Source organism: Ornithorhynchus anatinus, chromosome 1 (assembly GCF_004115215.2).
Source record: "Ornithorhynchus anatinus isolate Pmale09 chromosome 1, mOrnAna1.pri.v4, whole genome shotgun sequence".
Classification (NCBI taxonomy): domain Eukaryota; kingdom Metazoa; phylum Chordata; class Mammalia; order Monotremata; family Ornithorhynchidae; genus Ornithorhynchus; species Ornithorhynchus anatinus.
This window is the reverse complement of record NC_041728.1, coordinates 144,260,677-144,287,179: the sequence shown is the minus strand read 5'-3', so window position 1 is coordinate 144,287,179 and position 26,503 is coordinate 144,260,677. Positions and strand designations below refer to the sequence as shown.

The following is a 26,503-nucleotide window of genomic DNA, read 5'->3' as shown; positions in this document are numbered from 1 at the left end:
CTCATCTTCCTATGCAAACCCTCTCCAAGCACCTTCCCTGTTGAAAACACCACCTTCCTTCCCATCTCTCAGACCTCCCTACCTCCAGCATCTCCCCCCTCCCGTTCATACTTCGCTCTGCTGCCCAGATCATTTTTCTAAAAACAAACAAAAAAAAATTGCTCAGCACACACCCTCCCCTTCCTCAAAAACCTACTTAGGTTGCCCACCATCTCTGCATTAAACAGCAACTCCTCACCTGATTAAAGCATTAAAACTCTCTCCCCACCTAGCCTTGCTTCTTCCCCTTAAAATCCAGACTGCACACTTCTCTCCTCTAACACCTCTAACACCAATCTTCTCGCTGGGCCTATCTCATCTCTCTCCATCGACCCCTTGTTCACACAGCCCCCGCCTCAAACTCCTTCCCACCTCATATGAAAGACTATCATTCTCCCTATCTTCAAAGCCCTAGGGAAATCCTCTCTTTTCCAGGAAGTCTTCCCTGACTAAGCTCTCATCCGCCTGTCAGTCCATTTTCCCTTTCTACTACCTTCTCCTTGCATTTAGTCACACCCCTAAGCACTGATGAGCATACGTACTCACCCTTCCCTCCCCGCAGAGCACTCGCGTACACATCCTTATAGTCTGTTGCTTCCCCTTCTGATAATTTGTTTTAATATCCATCTTGCCCACGAGACTAAGATCTCTGAAGGCAGGGATCCTGTCTATGAACCGTACCCTCCCCAAGTGTTCGGTACGGTGCTCTGCACAGAGAAGCACTCGATAAATGCGACTGATTGACTGGAAATCACATCCACTTACTCAACCATAGTTTTCAGTTTCACTCAAGCCAAGATAAAACTACAGTTCCTTACCAGTCCAGCATGGGAGTAATTAAATCCCAGTTCTCGGGATACAGTCCAATTAGCATGCTCTTCAATTACTGTCATATCTGGAAACTTCACAGGGCTGCTGAACCAGTCAAATTCCAGCTCTAAGCATGGAGTTTCCTAAAGCAAAGATGAGCTATTAATTACTTATGGTTTGGCCTCATTACACAACACAACGAAAACAGGAAAAACAATACATTCCTTTTCGTAACAAAATGCCGATATCCAAATGCTCAGTTCACCTTATTTGGATTTGAGCCAGTCACACCAATAGGGTTGAGCAAGTCTTCCAATCCATGAGGCACTGGCCACAGATTCAGAGCCATTTTCCCAGATACGAGGGTGTCGGTATAATCAAATAAATTGATATTTCCCCAAGCCAAAGGGCAGTGTTCCTTAGAAGAAAAGAATACCCACAAATACAGCTTGAGTTTAGCAAGAAATACCTTGAAATAAATGCAAGAATCAAGAAGTACAACACTATCAACTGTAGGCACCAATGCGAATGTTCTTATTTCCACCAATTTTAAATTAGGTATTTTAAATGGAACTTAAGAAAGCAGTTCATATCGCCCTCAGATAGGCATTACACACACAAATGAGATGGTGATGGCTATTTTTAAGGGGATCTGGAAAAAAACGGTCACATTTCAAATAACTCAGGAAACACAAATAGATAATTTATTTTTACAGTTCTGCTGCGCACTACATCCTGTAACTAAAATATAGGTCAGTGGTACACTGGGCGTTTAAAATGAAAAAAATATTCATTCTTACATAAGGATTTTACCTCTTTTGCACCCTTTCTGCCTTTAACGGAACAAATGGAAAGGCAAAGCCGAGCAGCACGTGGAAGATCAGGAATGTACATGTCATACATCAGCCATTCATTCCATCTATGGAATTAAAGAGAGTGGTTAAAAATAACGGGATATTTACGCACGGAGAGCTAATAAATGAAACGAGAAAAATGTGATCTATTCTTTCCACCGCACCAACCGTATCAGATTTTTGCTACTCTTATACGAACTCAGAATCTACCGGGAAGCGCCGACTCCTTCCCCTCCCTCTCCGTCCACCCTGGCCTCAAAGAGCCTCTCTCCTCCTCACGAACTTGTAAACTCCAAGCGCTCAGTTCGGTGTTCTACACAAAGTAAGCGCTCAATAAATACCATCACTATAATAATGATGATGACTGTGGTATTTGTTAAGCGGCTACTATGTGTCAAGCTCTGTACTAAATGCTGGGATACATACACGAACATCAAGTCCCCCTCGAGAGGCTTCCGGTCTAAGTAGGAGCTAGAACAGGGACTGAATCTCCTTTCTCATCTGCAGAAGAGGGAACTGAAGCACAGGGAAGTGACTTGCTCAAGGTCACACAGCAGGTACATGGCAGAGCCGGGATGAGAACACAGGTCCTTGGCCAGAGCTGGGCTCTATCCACTAGACTACACTGTGCTGCTGACTGAGCACAGTGGGAAGAAGCCAGCCATGTCAATTTTATAAGAGTGTGATGAGGTGGCCTTGACCGGAGAAATGAGCCCAGATGAACTGTGACGTTTTTGGTAGCTCTGAGGGTTGATTTATTTACCTGATTTTACTCTGTTACTTTCTCTCCCCATATGTCTGTTTTCTGTCCGTCTAAAAGACGGAGCATGCCAGTATAAAAGTGAGCATGCCACTATTGGACAGGGAATGTGCCTGATTCAATATTCTTGAAACCTTCCCCGGCACTTAGTGATGTGGAAGGCACGCCCTATGCACTTAAATGTCAGAAATTAATGATAGTCTGTACACTATCATTCAGAAATAACACATATACACGGTCTCTCTCTCATCTCAAAATAGTGTGGACCACATGAAAGACTGAACCAAAGAAATGAAAGAGAAAAGGCTGATAGAAAAAACTCAACTTTTACAATTTTTCAGAAATACACTGAAAGACCAAACAAAGAAATTTTCAGTATTTTCCCACAGAGAGATTGTTACCAATCTAAAAGTTACAAATAAAGATATTACAGATCACGTTACTTAAATGATTTATATGTACGCATATTATAATATTTAAAAATCCATTTGCTGAACAAATATCCTTATCAAATATTTTCTTGGTTATATCAATTTGAATTCTACTTAAATTACACATCTACACAAATCTAATACCAAGAAGCAAGTAAAACTAAACTGAAAGAAGTATATTTGCAAATACGCAAGATGATTTGACTTATCAATCTAGTTATGTCATAAAAAGTGTAATGTTAAATAAGAACTACCTGATCTAATGTTTACAGAATTTAGATTAACAGTGGATAAAATATCCACTATCTTTTCCTTTTATCACCGTGCCTATCGGTAGGTTCACATGGGCAAACATTGCTTAAAAATAAGAACTTCCGAGGTGAACCCATGAACACACCAACAATAAGAATCTGCACAAGACAGAGAGAGACACTTTGCAGTGGAAAGGATGACATGCTACGCCTTTATAAGCGCCAGGTAGTAATACAATTTCTGGACATACAGTTTAATCAGAGATTAAATGAGATTTAATGAGAGCAGCTTGGCCTAGTGGTAAAAGCACGGGCCTGGGAGTCAGAAGGTCGTGGGTTCTAATCCCAGCTCCACCACCTAGCTGCTGTGTGACCTTGGGTAAGTCACCAAGAGTCCCAAGTAGGGCATTGATTGTGTCCAACTTGATCAGTTTATATCTACCCCAGCGTTTAATACTCCACTCGACTTAGAGAAGCAGCGTGGCTCAGTGAAAAGAGCACTGGCTTGCGAGTCCGAGGTCATGGGTTCGAATCCCGGCTCTGCCACTTGTCAGCTGTGTGACTGTGGGCAAGTCACTTCACTTCTCTGTGCCTCAGTTACCTCATCTGTAAAATGGGGATTAAGACTGTGAGCCTCATGTGGGACAACCTGATTACCCTGTATACCCCAGCGCTTAGAACAGTGCTCTGCACAAAGTAAGTGCTTAACAAATACCAACATTATTATTAGTAGTAGTACTTACCAAATAGCATAAAAGAAATTAACTTTTTTTAGAAACTCTATAGTAGTTCATATTGCAAAGAAAATATTTTTCACTTTCTTATAACAGGAGTGGAGGCTATCTAAAATGCTTTACCCAGTTGGAGGGAGTTGAGACGGCTGGAAGAGGGGAAGGCGAGGATGGAATATTTTTAATTGCCTCATATTCATAGTTCGAGCATACACTCAAGATTCAGGGTAAGAAATTATTAGAGCTACTACGGTTACCTCTTAAATGCTTCCAAACCATTTCCTGAACAGAGTCTGTTTTTGCTTTTCAGTGAAACTGGGTTGCATGTAAAAATGAAATGGTTAAATCCCCTAATGCTATACTGGCTCAGGGGATTTCATCCTTCATTGAAAACTTCTGTATTGAAGGATAATCAAAAATAGAATATTTCCAATCTTGGATTATTGAGCTAGTTTCTCCCCCCTCAACACTGTTAGATTCTTTCAGGTACTTCAGGAAATATAGCCAAGATAACCAGACTCTTTTCCCGGGCAGACAGTAAACTATGGGGCGGGGCGGGGATCGCGTCTACCAACTCTGTTTTATTTTACTTTCCCAAGATCTTAGTACAGTTCTGGGCACACAACAAGCACTCAAATACCATCGATTGACTTTTTTTTTCTTTATAGTGCTTATTAAGCACTTACTATGCACCAAGCACTGTACTAAACACTGGGGTAGACCCAAGATAATCACATTCAACACATTCTGTCCCACAGGGGCTTCATGGTGTACGTTAAGAGGGAGTAAAATTTAATCTCCATTTTACAGGAGAGGTAAATGAGGAACAGAGAAGTGAAGTAACTTGACAAAGTCACCCAGCAGGAGCCAGGATTAGAACCCAGGTCCTCTGACTCCCAGGCCCGGCCACTTTCCACTAGGCTACGCTGCTTCTCTCTTCTCGGTCGACTCCTATATACCAGAAAAATGCTATTTTATTGGCACAGCAAATTACAAAAGCTTAAATCTTTAAAGGTCACTTTTGCTCAGAAAACCCCCAAACTGTTTTTATTACTACCATATTTGATTTAACAAGGTGTAAATTTAATACTGTTGGTATTTGTTAAGTGCTTACTATGTGCAGAGCACTGTTCTAAGCGCTGGGGTAGATACAGGGTCATCAGGTTGTCCCACGAGAGGCTCCCAATCTTCATCCTCATTTGACAGATGAGGTAACTGAGTCATAGAGAAGTTAAGTGACTTGCCCAGAGTGACACAGATGACAAGTGGCAGAGCCAGGATTCAAACCCATGATCTCTGACTCCCAAGCCCGTGCTCTTTCCACTGAGCCACGCTGGGCTGACTAGAACTCTTCCAATAAAATAGTAAAATGTGACCCCAACCAACCATCCTCACAATCCACCTCCCTGAGAAAACAACTCATGGTTGCGCTTTTCTCCCCACCACCACCCACAGCAGAATTTATGTATATAGTCTCTGTTAACTCATGCATATTTTACTAATGTTTGTACTCCATTTACTTCAGGTTTTCCAGACTTTTACACCTACCAATTCTATGTACAATTTGTCTCCTGGTCCTATTGTATGCATATAATTTAGGTCTACTTCCCTTCCATTTCCTCCTCCAATAACTTTGAGAATAGGGACTGTGTCTTAATTAAACTGTATTCTCCCTAGTGCCCTACACAAAGTAGGTGTACAATCGATATAATTGAAAAGATAATGTAAACTATCCAGACTACTAGGACAGAAATATCTATTTTCTCTCCTATACACTTTTCTTTCTTCCCCACTGCTTCCTTTTAAGACATTTCCTGGACCGCTTCTGATTACATTGGAGATAAGGGTTGTCAACGTTAATTGCTGAGAGAAAAGTAGAAAATGCATTAGGTCCCCACTTCAGCAGCCTCTTGATGGAACCATTTGTTGGACTAACTAATTTCTTTTAAGTGAAGAAGTGGCCTTCGAGCAGTCCAACACAGAGAGGAAGGAGGTGGAAATTTCTCCCCTCAGAACGGTTGCTATGTTATGAGGTAGGAGATTATTAGAGAAAAATCTGCCCAGTTTATATGACGATATAAACTGAGTTTGAATTTTGAATAGCAACACTGGTTCCTGTCAGTACTGGGGGCTCTTTTCTTTACATCTCGTTCATGATTCTCTTGAAAACAAGGGGATAAAGCAATTGTTACGATGACGGTCATCCCATTAGCGCTACATATTATTTCAGCCTAACTCTATCATCAGCTCTGTAGTAAAGCTGTATCACAATTCTTAGATGTGCACAATTGTGTTTAACTATACATATTTACAGTTAGATTTGGGGCTGAATTATCTAACATCTAATCACGCTTTACAGAGAATGTGCACAGTGAAATTTAATCATCCAAAAAAATACTGATTCACATGACAGGAAAATAAAAATGTTTTAACTTCCTATTTTTTAATGCAGAAATACACAGGAAGCTCTTCTCATGTTTGAGGGTTCCAATGCTGCGCCATTTAGTCAATCGCATTTATTGAACATTTACTGTGTGCAAAGCACTGTACTAAGCGCTTGGAATGTACCACTTGGCAACAGATAGAGACGATCCCTGCCCAACAATGGGCTCACAGTCTAAAAATTTTGAAGAGTGGGATGAAAAACGGGTGCATGGCCAATGGTGCTCTGTTCAATCCAAGAGAGCCAGTGAGCTGCTCAGCTAGTATTCTAGGAACTTTAGATCACTCAAGCAATCAGTGATATTTACCAAGCGCTTAACTGTGTGTCTCACACTCTAAGACATTTGGAAGAGTGCAATTAGAGTTGGTAGACAGAATCCCTGCCTCCAAGGAGCTCACCGAATAGAGGGGGACACACACACACATTCAAAAAAAATTACAGTTGAGAGAAATGGGTGTTACAAAAGTCCTGTGGGGCTTTGTCAAGCACTGCATAGAGCACTGAGTGTCAAGTGCTTAAGGGGTAGATCAAAGTGCACTGGGGAAATGAAGGTTTAGTTAGGAAAGGCTTTTTGAAGGAGGTGTGATTTTAGAAGGGCTTTAAATGTGGGGAGAGTGGTGGACTGTCAGATATGAACTGGGAGGGAGTTTTGGGCCGGGGAGGAAGGATGTGGGAAAGGAGTCGGTGGTGAGGCAAAAAGAGATAAGGGTATAGTAGGTGGGCTTAGCACTAGAGTGGGGTTGCAGTAGATAGCGAAGCAGCGTGGCTCAGTGGAAAGAGACTGGGCTTAGGAATCAGAGGTCATGGGTTCTAATCCCGGCTCTGCCACCTGTCAGCTGTGACCTTGGGCAAGTCACTTCACTGTGCCTCAGTTCCCTCATCTGTAAAATGGGGATGAAGACCGTTAGCCCTGCATGGAACAACCTGATTAACCTGTATCTACCCCAGTGCTCAGAACAGTGCTTGGCACATAGTAAGCACTTAAATACTGTCATCGTCACCATCATCATCTAGAAGGGGGAGAGCTGACGGGATGCCTTAAAGCTGTTGTAAGGAGTTGTTTTGCAGATGGATGGGCACCTATTGGAGGATTCAGTAGAGTGGGGAGACAAGGACTTAACGCATTTTTAGAAAAATGACCTGGGCAGCAAAGTGAAGTAAGGACTGGAGTGGGGAGAGGCAGGAGGCAGAGATGTCAGCAAGGAGGGTGATGCAGCAATCAAGGAAGGGCAGTAAAAGTGCGTTGAAGATCAAAATAGTAGCAATTTGGATAGAGGGGAAAGGGCAGATTTTAGAGATGGCGGAAAGGTCGACCAACAGGATTCGGTGACAAACTGAATATGTGGGTTGAATGAGGGAGATGAGTTGAGGGTACCACCAAGGTTAGCACAGGAGACAGGGAGAATGGTGGTGGTGTTCAGCAGCGGGAAAGTCAGGGGGAGGACAGGGTCTGGGTGGGATGATAAGGAGTTACATTTGAGGGACATCCAAGTAGACATGTCCTGAAGGCAAGTGGAAATTTGAGACTACGAAGGAGAGAGGTCAGGGCTACAGAGACAGAATTTTTTTATGGTATTTGTTTACTATGTGTCAGGCAGTATACTCTGCACTGGGTTGGGTACAAGCTAATCAGTTTGGATACCATCCAGGTTCCCCATGGGGCTCACAGTAAAACCTCCATTTTTCAGATGAGGTAACTGCGGCACAAAAGTTAAAGAACTTTTGCCCAAGGTCACACTGCAGACATGTGGAGGAGCCGGAATTAGAACCCTGGTGCCTGTGACTCCCAGGCCCGTGTTCTATACACTAGACCACGCTGCCTAGATTTGGGAATCATCTGTTTAGTCATGGCTTCAAGTGCCAGGGCAACAAACGAGTTCTCCAAGGGAATGGGTGCAGATGGAGAATAAAAGGGGACCCAGAAGTGAGCCTCGAAGGATCCCCAGAATTAGGAAGTGGGAGACAGAGAAGAAGCCAGAGAAAGATTGAGAAAGAGTGGCCAGAGAAACTGGAGAACCAGGAGAGGACAGTGTCACTGAAGCCAAAGTTGGATTACACATTCAGGAGAAGGGGATGGTTCATAAGTCAGAGGTAGCTGAGAGTTTGAGAAGGATCAGGATGGAGTAGAGGTCAATAGTGACTTTAGAAAGGGTGGTTGCATAGAATTGAAGAGGTGGAAACCAAATTAGAGGGGGTCAAGGAGAGATTTTGGAAGAGACGAACGGGGACAGCAGATGTAAACAACTTGTCTGATGAGTCTGGCAAGGAAAGATGAGAGGGAGATGGGGTGATAACTGGAAGGTGCAGTGGGGACAAGGGAGGGTTTTGGGTTTTTTTTTTTTTTTGGATAGGGGAGACATGGGCATGTTTGTAAGCAGTGGGGAAGGAGCCACTGGAGAGCTAGTGTGGTTGAAGACAGAGGTCAGGGAGTGAAGAAGGAAGGAGGCAAGTGTTTTGATAAGGTGCAAAGGGATGGGGTTTGAGGCGCAGGAGCAGAGGGTAGGAAGAGGGAGACCTCCGCTTGTGACACTGCTTCGAAGGATGGTAGAATCAAAGAGTGATCGATTAACTGATCAATTTCTTTCTCCTTACCAGAATTGGGGATAGGGCAGTGGGGAAAGGGAGTACATAAATTTCACTTCCAGCAAGACACTAAGTTTATGGGGAGGATTCCTCTTCCTTTACCTCCCTTTGGCTAACTTAAAGGGACAAGGCAAAGAAATCCTACTCTCTACAAAATCCATAAGAGAGGAGAAGGTATTAATACCATCGCTGTCCTTAACATCGCTGTCCTTAAGAGTTACCTTACAGAAAGGTGTTGCTGCCCGAGCACGAAGGACCCAGTTATTTATACGACTGATTAAAGCTAAAGATTTCAAGATTCTAGAATTGCTGTGCAAAGTAATGAGTACACGAGTGACACCTGGAAAGAGAATATAATGTTTTACCTGGGATTGGAACAAGGGACCCTCTGAGTATTTACATTGTCACATAATGGTTCTCCTCCATGGTAGATACCCGTTCGAACGTAAATCTGCAAACAGTTAAAGGTTGAAATAGTACAGAAGTAATAGCTCATTTGATTAACATACCCAGTTCTCAATACAAAATACTTTTGGCCGAAACTTTCTCCCATATCACGTTTGAAAGCTTTCATTCAAGTTCTACTTCCTTCCCCGTCCACAAAAATGGGGGTGATGGAATCGCATCAAGGCTTGAGACAACTGACCTGGCTTTGAATGAATCAAGGAAATGAGGGTGCTGAAGGTAAGGTTACTTCTTAGAGTGTAGGCACTGTACTATTTTAAAAAGGAATCTGCTACATGAATGCTATATTATTATTAATACCTAGGGACGCTACTTCTCCATGACTAAACCCAAAGGCTGGGATTTTTCTGTTTTTTAGTTCTAACAATTTTGGGAGAATGAACTGAAATATTGAATTTGCAGGGGCTTTGATGCCAGATGATATAACGTCTTGTGTTTCTCTGCAACTACACCCAAATAAATACGTGAAAAACACACAAGTAATGCAGTACAAGCCCCTTTTTTTGCTGTCTGGAACACCGCAAAGCTGGCTATGAGAAGCCTTAATCATGTCCCCTGAAGTCAATGGGGAAATGTTGCCATTCAGGCCTCTTAAATTTGCCACCTTTTGGCAGCGTTGTATTGACCGTGGCTTTTGACTACGGGCAGTCAAAAATATGGCACTGAAAGAGATTTTGACCACAGATCGGTCCATCAACTGTCAGTTTCATCACGCCCATCTAATAACACTTTCAACTTTAACCTCTGTCGAATGCGGAGGTGGGACCCTATCTCTCGATATGCGATAAAGAACTTCCACTCTCCTTACCAGCAGTAGAACACACACCTGGGCTGTTGAAAACCAGGGCATTTTTAGTGCAGATGTAAAATAGAAAATTGGCCCTACTTAAAATACTGAGGTTTAGGAAGCAGCGCTAGACTTTACCTTGTCAATGTCTCGAATATTTACATTTACATAGGTTGCACACAGAATCTTTATTCGTAATGCACTGTTAATGACCCAAAGAGATTTTGCTGAAGCTTCTCCATTCATATATGGTGTTGCTGTGGAGATGCGTCTGGAATAAGATGGCATTGTAAAAGTATCCAATGGCAGCTGGGTATAAAGGCTTTCTTTAGCCATTAACATCAAATTGGGCATCCGACCAAGCATTATACAGCTTCTTATATACTGCAAGAGATTGGGAGGAGTGGGGAGGGGGAAAGGGTTTTTTTTTAATACACTTTTCCTTTAGAAACAATGCCAAAATGTAGTACACGAAGAATTTACTAAACTGTTCTCACACCCATAGACACCAAACTCCACGGAGGTCACGGAGGCGATGCTTAATTTTGGACAAGCGATGAGAGCTTGTGGTCTTTCTGAAAAACCCCCAAATGTTGGCCCTTTGAAACCTGACCCCACCCCCTATCCTCCCGTCCCACCCCAGCACACAAATCTATCACCTAAATATCCCCGCATGCAAAATGAAAAGACAGCACTTAAACTCACACCCACAGTTTGTGTGGTTTTAACATTTTCAGTCTCTGAAGTTAAAGGGCAAAGGAGATTAGGTAAATTTGCTAGTGATGTTGGTTTTTTTTTTAAATTCCAGCTACTTTATTCTAAGAAACAACAAAGCACCTTTTCAAATAGAACTTTTCTAAGAGTTGAGTTTTCCCAATTGTTTTTATAGATATCCTCATCACAAAACAAATAACTCACCTTATATTGACTCAGGGGATACTTTTCGAGTAAGTATTCGTCACATCCACATACTTTTAAAATATATTTGCCCTGATATTCCAAGACACAGAGTTTCAGTTGTTCAGATGACAGCAGCATACTTCGTGTTTTTTTCCTAATCGCTTCAGCTATCACTTGTTCGGGCACACAATCGTGGTTGATTTTTAAGGTGTATTTCTGCTTGTCATTATTTGGAGACACTATCACCCAAATCACCACTATTATTTGTCCTGTAACAACATGAAACACTGTCAGATAGGCATGTAATGATCCGTACTTTATTTTTGAAGAGACAAGTCTCCAAAGTAATCCAATTACGCCTGTAAATTATTTACCATCTAAATGACTCAAGGAAAGAAAAAAAGGAATCCATAAACAAATCCTGCATCTCCATTTCCTAATCTGTACCAAAGTGAGAGTGAATGAGGATCTCTGGTAGGTTTGCAAATGTAACTTGCATAAACGTTCAAAAATATTCCATGTTTGGGATTAGTGTGTTTTCTTTTTGTTCACAAAAATGATTTCCTATCAATAATGGAGGTCATTATAAGAAGAATAAAATTTGAGGTTTGTGCACTTTGGTCGGGATGTGAGCTACCCACATTTATTAAATTTTTTTAATAACATTGGAGCAGAATTCTAAGATACTGCCTGGCATTTACTAAACACCTAATGTATGCAGAACGTCATTACAAGCAATTGGTAGAGTACCAAAGAATTAGTAGATATGATCCCTGTCCCAAGAAATGTAGAATCTGGTGGGGAAAGAACAGTTCAAACTACAGAATTTTTGATTTACATAGGTTCTTGAATACAAATATTCACTCGAATAAGAAATGACACTGAAAAAGTGTAGATTTTTAAGACGTTTGGACATTTATATTAACTTTGCACTCATTACAAGTAAAAGCAGCGTGGCCCGGTGGAAGAGAACAGGCCTGGGAGCCAGAGAACCTGGGTTCTAATCCTGACTCTGCCAACTGTTTGCAGTGTGACCTTGGTTAAGTCACTCTTCTCTGTGCCTCCATTCTCTTCTTCTCTCTCCTACTTGGACTTGCGAGTCCCATGTGGGCCAGGGACAGTGGCCAACCTAATTAACTTGTATCTACCCCAGCACTTAGAACAGGGTCTGACACATAGTAAGTGCTTAACCAAGACTATAAAAATATGATTACTGATTCTAATTTTTTAAATCAATCGCATTTACTGTGTGCTTACTGCGTGCAGGGCCCTGTACTTGGGGGAATCCAAAATGTCTTGGGGAAATGTGAACCTACCCAAGATTCAGAGGGATATTCTTGGGTTGGACTATCTTGGTATCTTACTCACTGTCTTGAGTTGGCTCTACCAAGTTGCTAGGGGACAAGGAGGCCATTTTGGTGGCTGAGGAGGTGTAGTCCCGTGGGCTCCATACCCGCTTCCCCATTTTTGTCCGGTGAGAACAGCTGCTTCCAGTCTCAACCTCAGTGCCACTTCCTGACTAAATTCTGGGACCACAGAGTAACTCCTCATTTGGCCCGGGGCACCTCTGCCTGCCTCCACCTTCCTGCGAAGTAGGTGCTCACCTCTAACATAGATTCTAAACTCGACTGAAACTCGACTGGTTAACTCTAGACTGTACACTCATTATGGGGAGGGAACGTTCCTGCTAATTCTGCTGTGCTCTTCCAAGTGCGCAAGACAGTGCTCTGTGCGTAGTAAGCGCTTAATAAATGCCACTCGGTGATTGATATATGCAGAGCCTACAGGAAAACGATACACAGGGAAAGTGAGAGTCAGAATGTGGGAGGAGGTGATAAATCACAGTGACAGCTACGGTTGTGGGATAACAGTAATTATGGTATTTGTCAAGTGTTTACTATGTGCTAAGCACTGTACTGACCACAGGTTAATCAGGTTGGATGCAGTCCATGTCCCACATGGGATTCACAGTGTAAGAGAGATGATACTCCCCCTTAAGACCGTAAGCTCTTCGTGGGCAGGAAATCTGTTTATTATACTGTACTCTCCCAAGCGCTTAGAACAGTGCTCTGCACACGGTAAGCGCTCAGTAAATAAGACTAAATGATTGATACTCGTGATCCATCAGTTTAACTAGGAGAGAGTAGGACTTAATTCCCATTTTACAGATGAGGTGACTGAGGCATAGAGAAGTTAAGTCACACAAGTAGGGGAGCCAGGTCTTCTGACTTCCAGGCCCGTGTTCTTTCCACTAGGCCGCACCACTTCTCCAGGCCGATAGCCAGACGGAAGAAAGGTTGGAGCTGAGATGGTAGAGTGAGTTCCCCGGCCGGCTCTGTATGGGTTTTTTTTTGCTCCTTCCTACCACTTCCCGTTTCTTCCCCCTGTGACCTGCTCCCCCAACCCTCCTCTTGGACTGTGTTTTTAAACGAGTAGTTCCTTCCCCTGGAAGCACCACCCCACTCTCCCGAGTTTGAACCTGAAAAAAAACCAACCTATCAGTTTATGCAAACAAATTGATTTTCACTCTCTGATCAATGTACTCTGAGAAGAGATCGATCATTCCAAAAAAGAGCTGAATTTGGCCTCCCCACAATCAAAGCTACTTCAACCTCACTCTGACGATCAAGTTAAATGCATCAAAAGCCTCCCGCTTCCACATATGTTGTTCTCACCTTTATCTAGTTTATTATATATGTGCTTTGGCAGTTCAGGTGACGACTCTACATTTGGAGGATAGACATACAATGCTCTACTATGGGGTGCGTTAACATCTCGAAGATCCACAGCTTCTTTACAAACATTAAGAATATTTCTTCGAAAGTCCTGTACTTCTGGATCCTTGACCATGTCAAATTCACAGACGGGCATTCCAATTGCGAAACCTGAAAAAGTACAAAATCCACCTTTTCTTCAACTCGGCACGTACCAAAAGAGATAAGCACATTTCACCGAATAAACGTTTATTTTCCGTTTGTTTTTTAACCCCTCCCTTCATGCTCGTCTTCAGAAAAATTCTGACTTGAGAAGCGAACTACTGACCCTCTTTAAGGGTACTCCTGCACGCTCTGCATAAAGAAAAAGCTCCTGGAGGGTAAGAAATCTAATTACAAACGTCTCTTACCAATTTCTCGATTGAGGATCTTTTCTTCTCGGTTGCCCACTGGTTCAATGACTTTGAGGAAAGGTTGAAAAAGCCGTAGGTCACAAAGGCGTCGCGTTTCATCAAAAAATTCTTCTCTTTCTGCTTCTTGGGTAACACTTACGAAAATGTAAGAAGATTCATCTTGAAGGAGTTGATGAAGGGGGTACTTTCTTGCTTCTTTAAAGAGTTCATGTTTAATAGTTACTAATGTAGCCTCACGGAGGCATTCTAAAGTCACTATCATTCCATTTGGTAGTAGACATTCTACTATGATTCTTGGGGGCATCAAGTGGATGCCCCATAGTTCACCTGATGATGGTCTTGGAGGCATTGTTCAAAATATGATGGTAGCTTCACAATAAAAAATACTTCAAGCCACTAAATGTGCTGTTGACACAAAGGGGAGACCTAAATTAAAGATAGGAAACACACACTTAGAATAAAGCACCCGTGAAGCACATTTATCATAATTCAATTGGTCACTTGTCCCCATTTTACTGGGTCAGTCTTGGATTCCTGAAATTTTCCTGGGGAGTCTGAGGAAAACTGTACACATTTCCGAGAACCGGGATGGTCCTGTCTGAAATAGCTTAACTGCCTTTCACAGAAGCCCTGTCTCGACTGTTCACTTGGAATGTGTTCAGCACAGAACCGTTTACATCCCTCAACATTCTGGGCCTTATCTCTGGATCTCACGATACAGACATAACAATGCCCAAGGACCTTCACCTATTTCCCCTTTCTTTCCCGTTCTGATGTTTTCAAAAGTTCTAAAAGAAATACTTAGCCTGATGGATGTCAAAAAATGGTCATTAGCCCATAAAATATGCATCGCTTCCGCCCTTTTAAATGCTTCTCCATTCAGGCCACTCTATCCTTTCAATCTTCTATCTGCATCACTAGACAATGAAAATGCAATAATCTACTTGCAGCTAATTCCCCCCAACTACAAAATACCCTTGAAAAGCTAATATAATATTACTCTTGGTGACTCCTGAATGTTCCTAGGGATGGTGGGAAGAGGAGGAAAGTGAAATCCACAGATAATAGAAAAAAAAATATTTGAAGGCTATTTTCAATCTACTCCCATTGAGCATTAGCTGAAAGAAAAATTAATTCATTCCGAGAACAGGCTGGCAACTGTGCTTCCTTATTTTTGCCTTCGAGAGGTTGACATTTCCATGGAAATCCATGTGGCTGCTCAATTTACATTTATTCATAAAAAGTCCACTTTGTTGGGATAAAATTGGCAGTCAGGTTTACTTAGGGAAAGTGAAATTCTGCCTAGGTTCAGACCTCAAATAAAAAAATCAGGGATTGGCTTCATACCTTAGATTCCTGGGCAGCAAGAATTTTTACATTTTCCACATGAATAATCTACATACATCAGTACAGAAGAGTGGCTCAATATACAGTTGACAGTGAAATGAGGATGAGGAAAATGAAAACGATCACCACCCACCATGAATCATTCCTATAAATTTGCTCCCAGAACTTCCTGGATGGTACTGTTAAGTGCCGGAGCAGGACTAAACTCAAAATGCATAGAAACAATAGTGGGCGATTTGGGATAAAAATAGGTTTGAAAGGGATTGAATATCTATGCTTGCAAAAAGTCACACATTCAAGAAAACTAAGCCCAGGGGACACAACAGCCATCTGGGGGAAAGCTGGCTTTCTAGTACTGCCTCATTTCTCACAGCTCATCACCTATCCAATAACAGTATTTTTTGAGCCTCCACTGTGTACCAACATTGTACTAAGTGATAGGGAAAGTACAGCAGAACTATCGTAAAACAGATTATTTGTCTTTAATGTTACAGGTAAATTCTAAGGAACGGCCACCTCAAGATCCAACTGTCCAGAGAAACAATCTATACAGCTCAATAACCTATCCCATGTTCTGAAAATAATCTTTGTCTAATAATAATGATGGTATTTGGTAAGCGCTTACTATGTGCCAAGCCCTTTTCTAAGTGCTGCGGCTATCAGGTTGTCCCACGTAGGGCTCACAGTCTTAATCCCCATTTTACAGATGAGCTAGCTGAGGTACAGAGAAGTGAAGTGACTTACCCAAGGTCACACAGCAGACAAATGGCAGAGCCAGGACTAGAAGCCATGTCCTCTGACTTCACGAATACCGCAAATATTGCTCTTATTACAGTGTGTGGCCCTCAGCAAGTGTTTAATAAATATTAGCACGGGCCTGGGAGTCAGAAGGAGTCACTGTACTAAGCGCCTGGGACAGTAAAACGGAACTACCATAAAATAGATTATGTGTCCTTAATGTTACAGGTAAATCCTAAAGTAGAGTCACCTCGACATCCAAGTGTCCAGAAAAACGACCTATAGAGTTCAATGACCTATTCCATGCTCTGTAAATAATCTTTGTCTACCCCATCTGATAAGATCCTTGATACCCCTGAAGTCTCCCGACCACTGCGTTAAAGCTCCTACCTCTCAGAGAGTGCCCAATAAATGCCCTTGATCGGCAGAGTCAACGGCCCCCAATATTCCGCCTAGGCACTGCAGACCGTTTAAGTCCTCGTCGCCTCGGCTGAAATTAAGTAACCTACAGTGAATGGACCTTGGGAGAAATTCTGACCAAGGGTTGTGTCAGCTGTAAATCACCGAAAAGACCCCTGAGCGGACATCCAAAAGGATTACTGAGCGAAGGAGGTGGCAATTTCGAAGTGGATGATGCAGCCGTCGGAGGGCTAGTTTAACTGCACCTTATTCACAGGAATCACTGTCCAGCGAGGACCTCACTGAGCTTGGCCAGTTCAAATGCATCATCGCAGGATGCCGAAATGGATGAAGTAGTTATGGTTTCTCTGCTGCCAGCCAAAATCTTGGAATTTAAAAATCTTGCATTTATTCTCAAGGAAGTGGATCACCCGGTAACATTTATTGAGCTCCTGAGAGTTAAGCACCCTACTCAAGTGTTTGGAAGCTACAAACCAGTTACAAAACACATAATCCAGGCCCTCGAGTCCACAATCTAATGGTGGGAGACAAACAAAAGGGTGACTGAACACTGATGGGCAGAGGAGTTCATTAGCGTTCAGAAGACACCAGCCTGCTATAAAATGCTCTAAGAAAAGGCTGCCGCTATTCAACCCAAGTTGGCTAAATTCTTCCCTGAAATTGAAAAACCACTACCGCAGAATACATTTCTGCGTCTGCAGCTTCCTGCAAACACTCATAATCATACCTCGACTCTTCATGCGTATAATATTGTGAGGTTGTGATCTGAAATACTTTAACAAAGGTTCCATTTAAAGAGATTTCATGTTACTTCTCCAGGGGTTTTGGAAGGATCTTAATTGATAACTTTTATAGCTAAGGAATACCTCCCCAGTGACACAATCATATTTTCAGGGAGCATAATCTGGCTGCATTGTGGGGTATGCCTTTAGTGAGAATAAAGTAATGGTTGTGAAGGACCTTAAAAACCTAGGAAGAAAAGTATTGCATGACACCCCACGTGTGTTTATATCGCCTCCCTCCTCCCTCGCCTCCATCTTTTCACGATTCTTGTTGCGGTAAAGTCTATCTGAGGAAAACAATTTGGTTTGCAAGCCAACACAGAATATAATGAATGTAATCACTGATTCCAAATCAGGGTGCTGTGACGTGAAAATTTGTAAAACTAAAACAGAAGGGGAATCATAAAATTACATAAAGCATTTTCAAGGCAGGTACAAGATGCGTGAAAAGGTAGGGTAGCATATAGATAAAGACTACATATAATTTGTCGCTTTTTTAATGGTATTTGTTAAGCACTTGCTATATCTCAGGCACCGTTCTCAGTACTGGGGTAGATAGAAGGTAATCAGGCTGGACACAGTCCATGCCCCACATGGGGCTCACAGTCTTAATCCCCCTTTTACAAATGAGATAACTGAGGCACAGAGAAGTGTATGACTTGCCCAAGGTTACACAGCAGACAAGTGGCGGAGCCTGATTTAGAACCCAGGTCCTTCCAACTCCCAGGCCGGTGCTCTAATCATTATGCCTCGCTACTTCTCTAGGGCCACTTGAAAATGTCACTTTTTCTTTCAATGGTACTTGCTAGGCACTTAGTACAGTGCCTGGCACATAGTAAGTGCTGGGATACATACAAAGCAATCACGTCCAAACAGTCCCTGTCCCACATGGGGCTCACAGTCTTAATCTCCATTTGACAGATAAGGTAATTGAGGCGCAGAGAAGTGACCTGCCCGAGGTCACACAGCAGACAAGTGGCAGAGCAGAGATTTGAACTCAGATCCTTCTGACTCCCAGGCCCATGCTGCTTCTTCCAATGATCACTTGCAACCCCATCCCCACCTCTCCTGCACTGGACCACGTACTTGGCTGTGCATCCCCTTTATGCACTCTGATGCTCACACTAGGCCCACAGAACTGCCTTAAATATTCTTATACTCCACTACTGATCCTACCCCTAATCTATTTTAATTCATTCAATAGTATTTATTGAGCGCTTACTATGTGCAGAGCACTGTACTAAGCGCTTGGAATATACAAATCGGCAACAGATAGACAGTCCCTGCCCACTGACGGGCTTACAGTCTAACTGGGGGAGACAGACAGACAAAAACAATTAGTCACCCTCTAGACTGTAAGCTCCTTGGGGGCAGGGATTGTGTTCACCCACTCTGTTGTACAGTATTTTCCCAAGCACTTACACACAAAGTGCTCGATAAATACCATCGATTATTAATCACTGTTAGAAATGCATGAACCCCTCCAGAGGAAATGTGAATGCAATAAATTAGGCTAAATTGGCTGACCTCCGGCTGTTGAGAGAACTGAGAGAGTGGCTTAGTGGAAAGAGCCCGGGGCTTGGGAGTCTGAAGTCATGAGTTCGAATCCCGGATCTGCCACTTGTCAGCTGTGTGACTGTGGGCAAGTCACTTCACTTCTCTGTGTCTCGATCATCTCATCTGTAAAAATGGGGATTAAGACTGTGAGCCTCACGTGGGACCACCTGATTATCCTGTATCTCCCCCAGCGCTTAGAACAGCGCTCTGCACATAGTAAGCACTTAACAAATACCAACATTATTATTATTATTATTGAATGAGAACTGAAAATGTGGCCCTTCAGACTGCAAGCTGTTAACTTTATTTTTCTGTTTGGGAAATCATTTCCCGTCCCATTTTGGGAATCAATGTTACCTAGCCCCAGCACCTTCCACGGAGAAGTACAGAAGCAGGAAACCGAGTAATAGCCTTCAAATCCAGGACTCGCCCCCAGCTCTTCATCGGTAAGAGACAGTACCTGGAGAAAAAGGGGGCAATGCATGCGTCTCTGCTGTATGGATGTGGATGAATGGCAGAAACATTTTGGGAGTAGGCACAAAAGAGAACTTAGAATAAGGCATTTCAAATATAACCTACTTCTCACAGAGCGACGGGGCAATCTTCTAAACTCTTGGCAGGATCACTAAACTTGCTTTTCTTTCTTTAGGTTGCAATTCAGTATGGGCTCTATGTTCTTGACCAAGGTCAGATGGAACACCTGGATCCTCTAGACCGTGGGCTCCTTATGAGTAGGGAAGGTATCTCTTAACTCTGTTGAACTGTACTCTCCCAAGTGCTCAGCACAGTGCTCTGCACACAGTAAGCACTCAATAAATACCACTGATTGACTAATTACACCGGTCCCATGAAAGATACCTAATACCCCCTGCTCTGCTTCACGCAGCCTTGGATCATTCATTCAATAGTATTTATTGAGTGCTTACTATGTGCAGAGCACTGTACTAAGCGCTTGGAATGTACAATTTGGGCAACAGATAGAGACAATCCCTGCCCATTGATGGGTTTACAGTCTAATCCAGTCAATCACTCCCGCTGACTTAGACACCCAATTTCCTTTCCCGTTCAACTGCTGTGCTCTACAAAGCCCTGGATGCTGACCAGGAGATTTCATTCTCTCACGGTGCTTTGGCGGAATGGCTGGGTTATTACAGTTCATTCATTTGGCTCTGAATCCGGAGCAAGGCCACAGAATACCTCTCCAGAATGGAAAGGCCAGCTCGCATCCCAGGGATAGTGGAAAAATTCTTCTGGTATAATTAGCAGGTCTCTTCCATCCCAGTTATCTATTAAGGGCCTTCGGGTACACGCGTGCCTTGACAAATATTACATCAAAATAATGTTTGGCCTCAGAACACGTGCCAAGAATATCATGGATTGACTAATGAAAGGTCACGATCCTTACCATGAGAGAGTTCGCAATTTGAAAGTTACGACCAGACTATTTTATACGTGACAACACGCTGCTGCTGATCATCATCAGAAATAGTATTAACTGAATACCTGATGATGATTGTTTCCCACTGAGAACAACAGACGAGCCTCTGTCCTTGGACTTCGGAACCAAGACCCCGTGCGGAGGAGTTGATGTAACCATTACCGTGCGCCAAGCGCTGGGTAGATACAAGATCATCAGGTCAATCCATCAATCAACGGTATTTACTGAGCGCTTACTGTGTGTGGAGCCCTGGTCAGACACTACCTGGACTGTGCCACGTCACTAGCATGCCCTCTCTCTTTCTGAAATCCCACCTCAGGCCTTCTCCGGTTAGTTTTCTTTCTCCCTAGGTCAGATCTTCCCAACCAACACCTCCGCCCTCCTACACTCACAGTCACGTGCGGCATTTCTTGTACACGTTGACTTGCGTACCCCATATTTAAGCACTTACTCGTCCTCCCGTCCATCTTCCTGATCTTCTTCCTCCTTTCGGGGATTTTGTTTCTGGAAGGTAAACTCCCTGAGAGCAGTGGATGACGTCTTCTAGCTCTACCGCATTTCCCCCAAACTCTGTGTACACAAAGAGCGGTCAATAAATACTACTGATCGATCGGCTGCCTGCTAGTCAGGTTCCAGCTGGGGTCCAGAGTGCCCCTACGGGGTGCAGAGTCGATCAATCCATCGACCAGTCGTATGTACTGAGCGCTTACTGTGTGCAGGGCACTATACTGAGCGGTTGGGAGAGCATAACAACAATATAACCATCAATCAATGGTATTTATTTATTCATTCAACTATATCTATTGAGTACTCAGTGGGTGCAAAGCACTGTACTAAGCGCTTAAGCACTGTACTACATGCTTGGGAGAAAACAGTACAACAGAATTAGCAGACATAATGAGCTTACAGTCTAGAGGGGGTAATATTAATATAAATTGATATAAATAATGTATATCATTTAAAGATATGTACACCAGCGCTGAAGGGTTGGGGGTGAGGCGAAAATCAAATGTCTAAAGGTCACAGATACAAACATACTGGGAAGGGACAACACAGAGCACCTCAAGAGCAGGAATGGCAATCAGACAGGCAGATATACATTCAATTCTTAAGAGTATGAAACCAGAGAGAAATCATAACTGTCAAAACTATTATTATAAAATCAGTCAGAGATGGATAAATGTGTGAGTCTTGAAGCACATTTTTCCGACCCAGGATGTCGGAAAGGTTAATTAGGGAACGGCCCTTGGAAGCGCTGGGCTTTTTAGATACTCTTTTTTCTGTGTGACCTTGGGCAAGCAACTTTACTTCTCTGTGCTTCAGGTAAAATGGGAATAAAAACCGAGCCCTACGTGGGAAAGGGAGTGTGTCCAACCTGACTAGCTTGTATCTACCACGGTCCGGTGACACTGGTGGGAGACTGGCAGCTCTAAACAATAAGTTCCTTTTTATGGTACTTGCTAAGCACGACCTATGTGTCAAGCACTATTTTCAGCACTGGGATAGGCACAGGTTATTCAAGTTGGTCAGAGTCCCTGTCCCACAGGTGGCTCAGTCAGAGGAGGGAGAACAGGTAGTGAAACCCCATTTTACAGTTAAGGAAAATGAGGCACAGAGAAGTCAAGTGACTTACCCAAGGTAACCTTCTCACTGTGCTTCCAATCTCACCTGCCTCACCACTGACCCCTGACCCAGGTCCTGCCTCTGGCCTGGAACACCCTCCCTCCTCAAACCCGACAGACAATTACTTTCCCCCCTTCAAAGCCGGCGTAGCTCAGTGGAAAGAGCCTGGGCTTAGGAGTCAGAGGTCATGGGTTCTATCCTGGCTCCGCCAACTGTCAGTTGTGTGACTTTGGGCAAGTCACAAATTCTCGGTGTCTCAGTTACCTCATTCATAAAATGAGGATTACAGACTGAGTCTCACATGGGACAACCTGATTACCCTGTATCTACCCCAGCGCTTAGAACAGTGCTCGGCACATGGTAAGCGCTTAACAAATACCAACATTATAATTATTATTATTATTAAAGGCTTCATGAAGGTACATCTCCTCCGAGAGGCCTTCCCAGACTAAGCCTCCCCTTTCCTCTTCTCCCACTTCCCTTCTGCAGTTGCCCTGACTTGCTCCCTTTGCTCTTCACCCCTCCCAGCTCCATTGCACTTACATACTTATCTGTAATTTATTTATTTGTACTGATGTCTGCCTCTCCCCTGCTAGACTGTAAGCTCTTCGGGGGCAATTAATGTGTCTGTTTATTCTTGAATTGTACTTTCCAAAGTGCTCATTACAGTGGTCTCTCTGCACAAAGTAAGCCCTCAATAAATATGACTGAATGAATGAACAAACATCAGAATCCAGGTCCTCTGACTTCCAGAACTGTGATTTTTCCACTAGGTCACTCTGCTTCCCTCCATCAGTAATAGTAATTCACTGAACACTGGGGGCAGGGAATATGTCTACCAACTGCACTGTATTGTACTCTCCCAAGTGTTTAGTATAATGCTTTGCACACAGTAAGTGTTCATGAATACCACGGACTGACTGAGATGGTACACCGGGGGTTGGGGGTGAAGGTTGGGGGAGAGGAAGAGGACAAGGAATAGGTCAGAGAAAATACATTTTTAATTAAGAAATGATTAGAAGGTTTGTTTGGAAAGAATGTAGATTATGAATTGGAGGACAACTAGACAGGACAGTTAGACGTGTTAACAGGGAACCAACTAACGGAGGGTTAGGACCCTCATTATACACCAAAAGGACTGAGGAACCAATGGATATTTTTGAGAAAGGTCTTCACTGTTTTGATTGTTCTGATTCTAATATCACTATTACTATTTTACAGTCAGCTGCTTTCCCTGAGGCCCAACAGGGGCCTGGAAGCAAAGAATGCAAAAGGGCGATAAAATGCAATTAATGTGGGGCGAAAGGTTACAGTTATCTGGAGAGGACAGATGAAACTGGAGGAAAGGGCAGAAGCAGAATAGAAGTGAGCCACCAAAGTACCTCAAGAATTTGAACCCAACAAATATAGACGAGAGAAGAGAAGGAGGAAAGGGTGGGAATGGAGTAGGTGACACCAAAAAGACTGTCCAGGGAGCTCAGAGGGTGGGAAGAAAGGGAAAGGGAAGCAGCATGGCCTAGTGGATAGAGCACAGATCTGGGAGTCAGAAGGACTTGGGTTCTAATCCACTTGTCTGATGTTTGACCTTGGAAAAGTCACTTCACTTCTCTGGGCCTCAGTTACCTTATCTGCCAAATGGGGATTAAGACTATGAGCCCCATGTGGGACAGGGACTGTGTCCAACCTGATTATCTTGTATCTACCCCAGCATTTCCAACAGTGCTTGACACTGTGTAAGCTTTTTCTCCTCTCATCTCTCTGGCCATTCTTCTCCTCTAATCCCTCTGGTTATTCATTCTCAGTCTCCTTCCTGGGCTCCTCCTCCGTCCCATCTCCTAGCTCCTCGAGGGTTGGTTCTTGATCCCCTTCTATTCTCCATCTATTCTCACTCCCTTGGTGAACTCATTGGCTCCCAGGGTTTCAACTATCATCTCTAGGCAGAGGACACCCAAATCTACATCTCCACCCCTGGTCTCCCTCCCTCCAGGCTCGCATCTCCTGCTGCCTTCTGGCCTGGAATGTCCTCCCACCTTAAATCCACCATACTTCCCCCCTCCAAAGCACTACTGAAGGCTCACCTCCTCCAAGAGGCCTTCCCAGACTAAGTCCCCCTTTTCCTCAGCTGCCCCCCACCCCCGGCGTCACCCAGACTCTCTCCCTTTGCTCTACCTCCTCTCCCTTCCCCACAGCTCTTATGTATATACGTACATATCTATAATATTTATATTAACGCCTGTTTACTTGTTTTGGCGTATCTATATCTATAATTTTATTTATTTATATTGATGCTTGTTTCGATTTCTGTCTCAAAACAGCAGACTTCTAGGCTGTAAGCCCCGTTTGGGCACGGATTGTCTCTGTTGCTGAATTGTACTTTTCAAGCACTTAGTACAGTGCTCTGCACACAGTAAGTGCTCAATAAATACAACTGAATGAATGAGCAAATGACATCATTCATTAATCGGTGTTTTTGAAAAGATATTTCGGTGCATAAAATAAAGTATAATTTGGATTATCTTTTTGATCAATAAAAACTGAGTTTACATTTTAGAAACTGGAGTCCTCCTTGAGCTTTCAGTTTACTGATTATATACAACCTCTGTGCTTCGTGAGTAATAATACTCCTTCCAACATCTGCAGATGATGCAAGCTAAGCACTAAATAAACAGCATAGCTAACTAAACAAACAGCGGAGCTACCTGTTGGGATTGATCAAAAGGAATGAGAAGTACGGGTGTCCAGACTGAGGCCCAGGTGAAGCTTCGGGCATGGGAAATGAGATGAAGATCCAGTCTCCAAATCCAGTCTCCACGGCTCCAGACAGCAGAGAGGCTACAAATGACCCTGATGAACACGGCAGTGGCAGAGACCATCCCACGGTCTGATCGGGTGGCTACCCAGTTTGGAGAATTGTAGTCGAAAGGATATGGAGCCTAAGATGAAGCCTGGCAAACACCCTCACTCGCCACTCTCCGCCTCCACAACTTCTCCCCGCAACATACGCCTATAGACCCACATGGTTCCCGCAATCATATTTACTGAGTGCTTACTGTGTACCGAGCACTGTACTAAGTGCTTGGAAATTACAATACAGTGATAAAGAGAGGCAATCCCTGCCCACAGGGGGCTCACAGTCTAGAGGCGAGAGGTGGGGAGGCGATTACCATTTTATTGCCACTGTTCTTGTTTTATTGCCATTGTTCTTGTCTGTCCGTCTCCCCGATTAGACTGTAAGCCCGACTGTCTCTATCTGTTGCCAACTTGTTCATTCCAAGCGCTTAGTACAGTGCTCTGCACATAGTAAGCGCTCAATAAATACTATTGAATGAATGAATGAATGATTAAAACCCTGAGAAATGAGAGACATACACTTCATAGGGCAATAGAAAAAAGCTCGGTAGTCTGTCAAAGAAACACACAATATCTCTTTGGGGAGGGAGATGCTGAAAAGAGGAAGAATCTACCGGGACAGAATGTCTGAAGGCATTGTCAGAGTCTGAAAAGTATACACTAAATACCAAACACCTACTTTGAATTGGAAGTCTGATTTTTTTTAAATCCTGCAATTGCAATTTTATTCATTTCTAACCATAGCTCTATAAACTGGGGAAGAGAAGTTTGGATATATGGTGGATTATGGTGGACTTTTGCCCCAAGTTTAATAAGACAGTTCCATTAGACTGTAAGCTCCTTGAGGGCAGGGATCGTATCTTCCAATTCTGTTGTGCAGTACTCTCCCAAGAGATCAGTACAACGTTCTGCACACAAATGCTCAACGTTAATAGTTAACAGTATTTACTGAGCACTTACTGTGTGCAGAGCACTGTACTAAGCCCTTGGGAGAATGCAATATAACAATAAACAGATACGCTCCCTTCCCACAACAAGCTTACAGTCTACCCCGATTAAATAGACCTTCCTTCTTCGGACATATATTAGTGATCCCTAACTGATTCTCACCGTGAGCAGCTGAAGAGGTTTGTGAAATTTCAATGTGTTTAATTAAACATTTGAAAACCTGAAAGTGTGCTCAGCATTAACTTATGAAGAGTTATCGAGGAGGGGAGAGGAACACACAAGGGGAAAGAACGATAATGAAGGGAGGCATACAAAGTAGCATTCTGGAACCACTTGTAACAGTATACAAATAATTTAAAAGGATGTCAGAAACACAAGAACGCTTCAAGTAAATCCCATATTTTAGTTCCGCCTCTGGAAAGCAATGAGAATTTCATGTACTAAATGTAACTTTTTCCAGTTATAATTTTGGTTCTTTCAGAAGCTGCATTCCTTTTTTGCAAGTCAGGAAGTCTACAGATAGTAGGTCTACAAACTGCCCCAAGTATGGGTACGTACGGTACTACTCAAGCCCAGTTTAATTTTAATCCACTGCCCAAGGTGGATAGTTCAGACAAGG

The 26,503-nt window shown here is 43.1% G+C and overlaps 1 protein-coding gene across 4 annotated transcripts in view; it reads right to left on the bottom strand.

The window, feature by feature from the left end:
- Positions 1–26,503, bottom strand: part of PIK3CA (phosphatidylinositol-4,5-bisphosphate 3-kinase catalytic subunit alpha) — a 90,855-nt gene that overhangs the window by 32,912 nt on the left and 31,440 nt on the right. The window contains exons 1-10 of one of the 4 annotated variants that reach the window (XM_029060117.2): positions 20,915–21,033; positions 19,383–19,485; positions 14,179–14,607; positions 13,730–13,939; positions 11,073–11,323; positions 10,293–10,538; positions 9,268–9,353; positions 1,663–1,768; positions 1,115–1,267; positions 858–992 (exon numbers count right to left, since the gene is read on the bottom strand). In XM_029060117.2, the coding sequence (XP_028915950.1) occupies positions 858–992; positions 1,115–1,267; positions 1,663–1,768; positions 9,268–9,353; positions 10,293–10,538; positions 11,073–11,323; positions 13,730–13,939; positions 14,179–14,530 (1,539 nt within the window). In that variant the 5' untranslated portion in view covers positions 14,531–14,607; positions 19,383–19,485; positions 20,915–21,033. Of the gene's footprint in view, positions 1–857; positions 993–1,114; positions 1,268–1,662; positions 1,769–9,267; positions 9,354–10,292; positions 10,539–11,072; positions 11,324–13,729; positions 13,940–14,178; positions 14,608–18,995; positions 19,082–19,382; positions 19,486–20,914; positions 21,034–26,503 lie in introns of those variants that run through there. The other 3 variants (XM_007666408.4, XM_001505614.6, XM_029060127.1) reach the window with 3 other exon arrangements.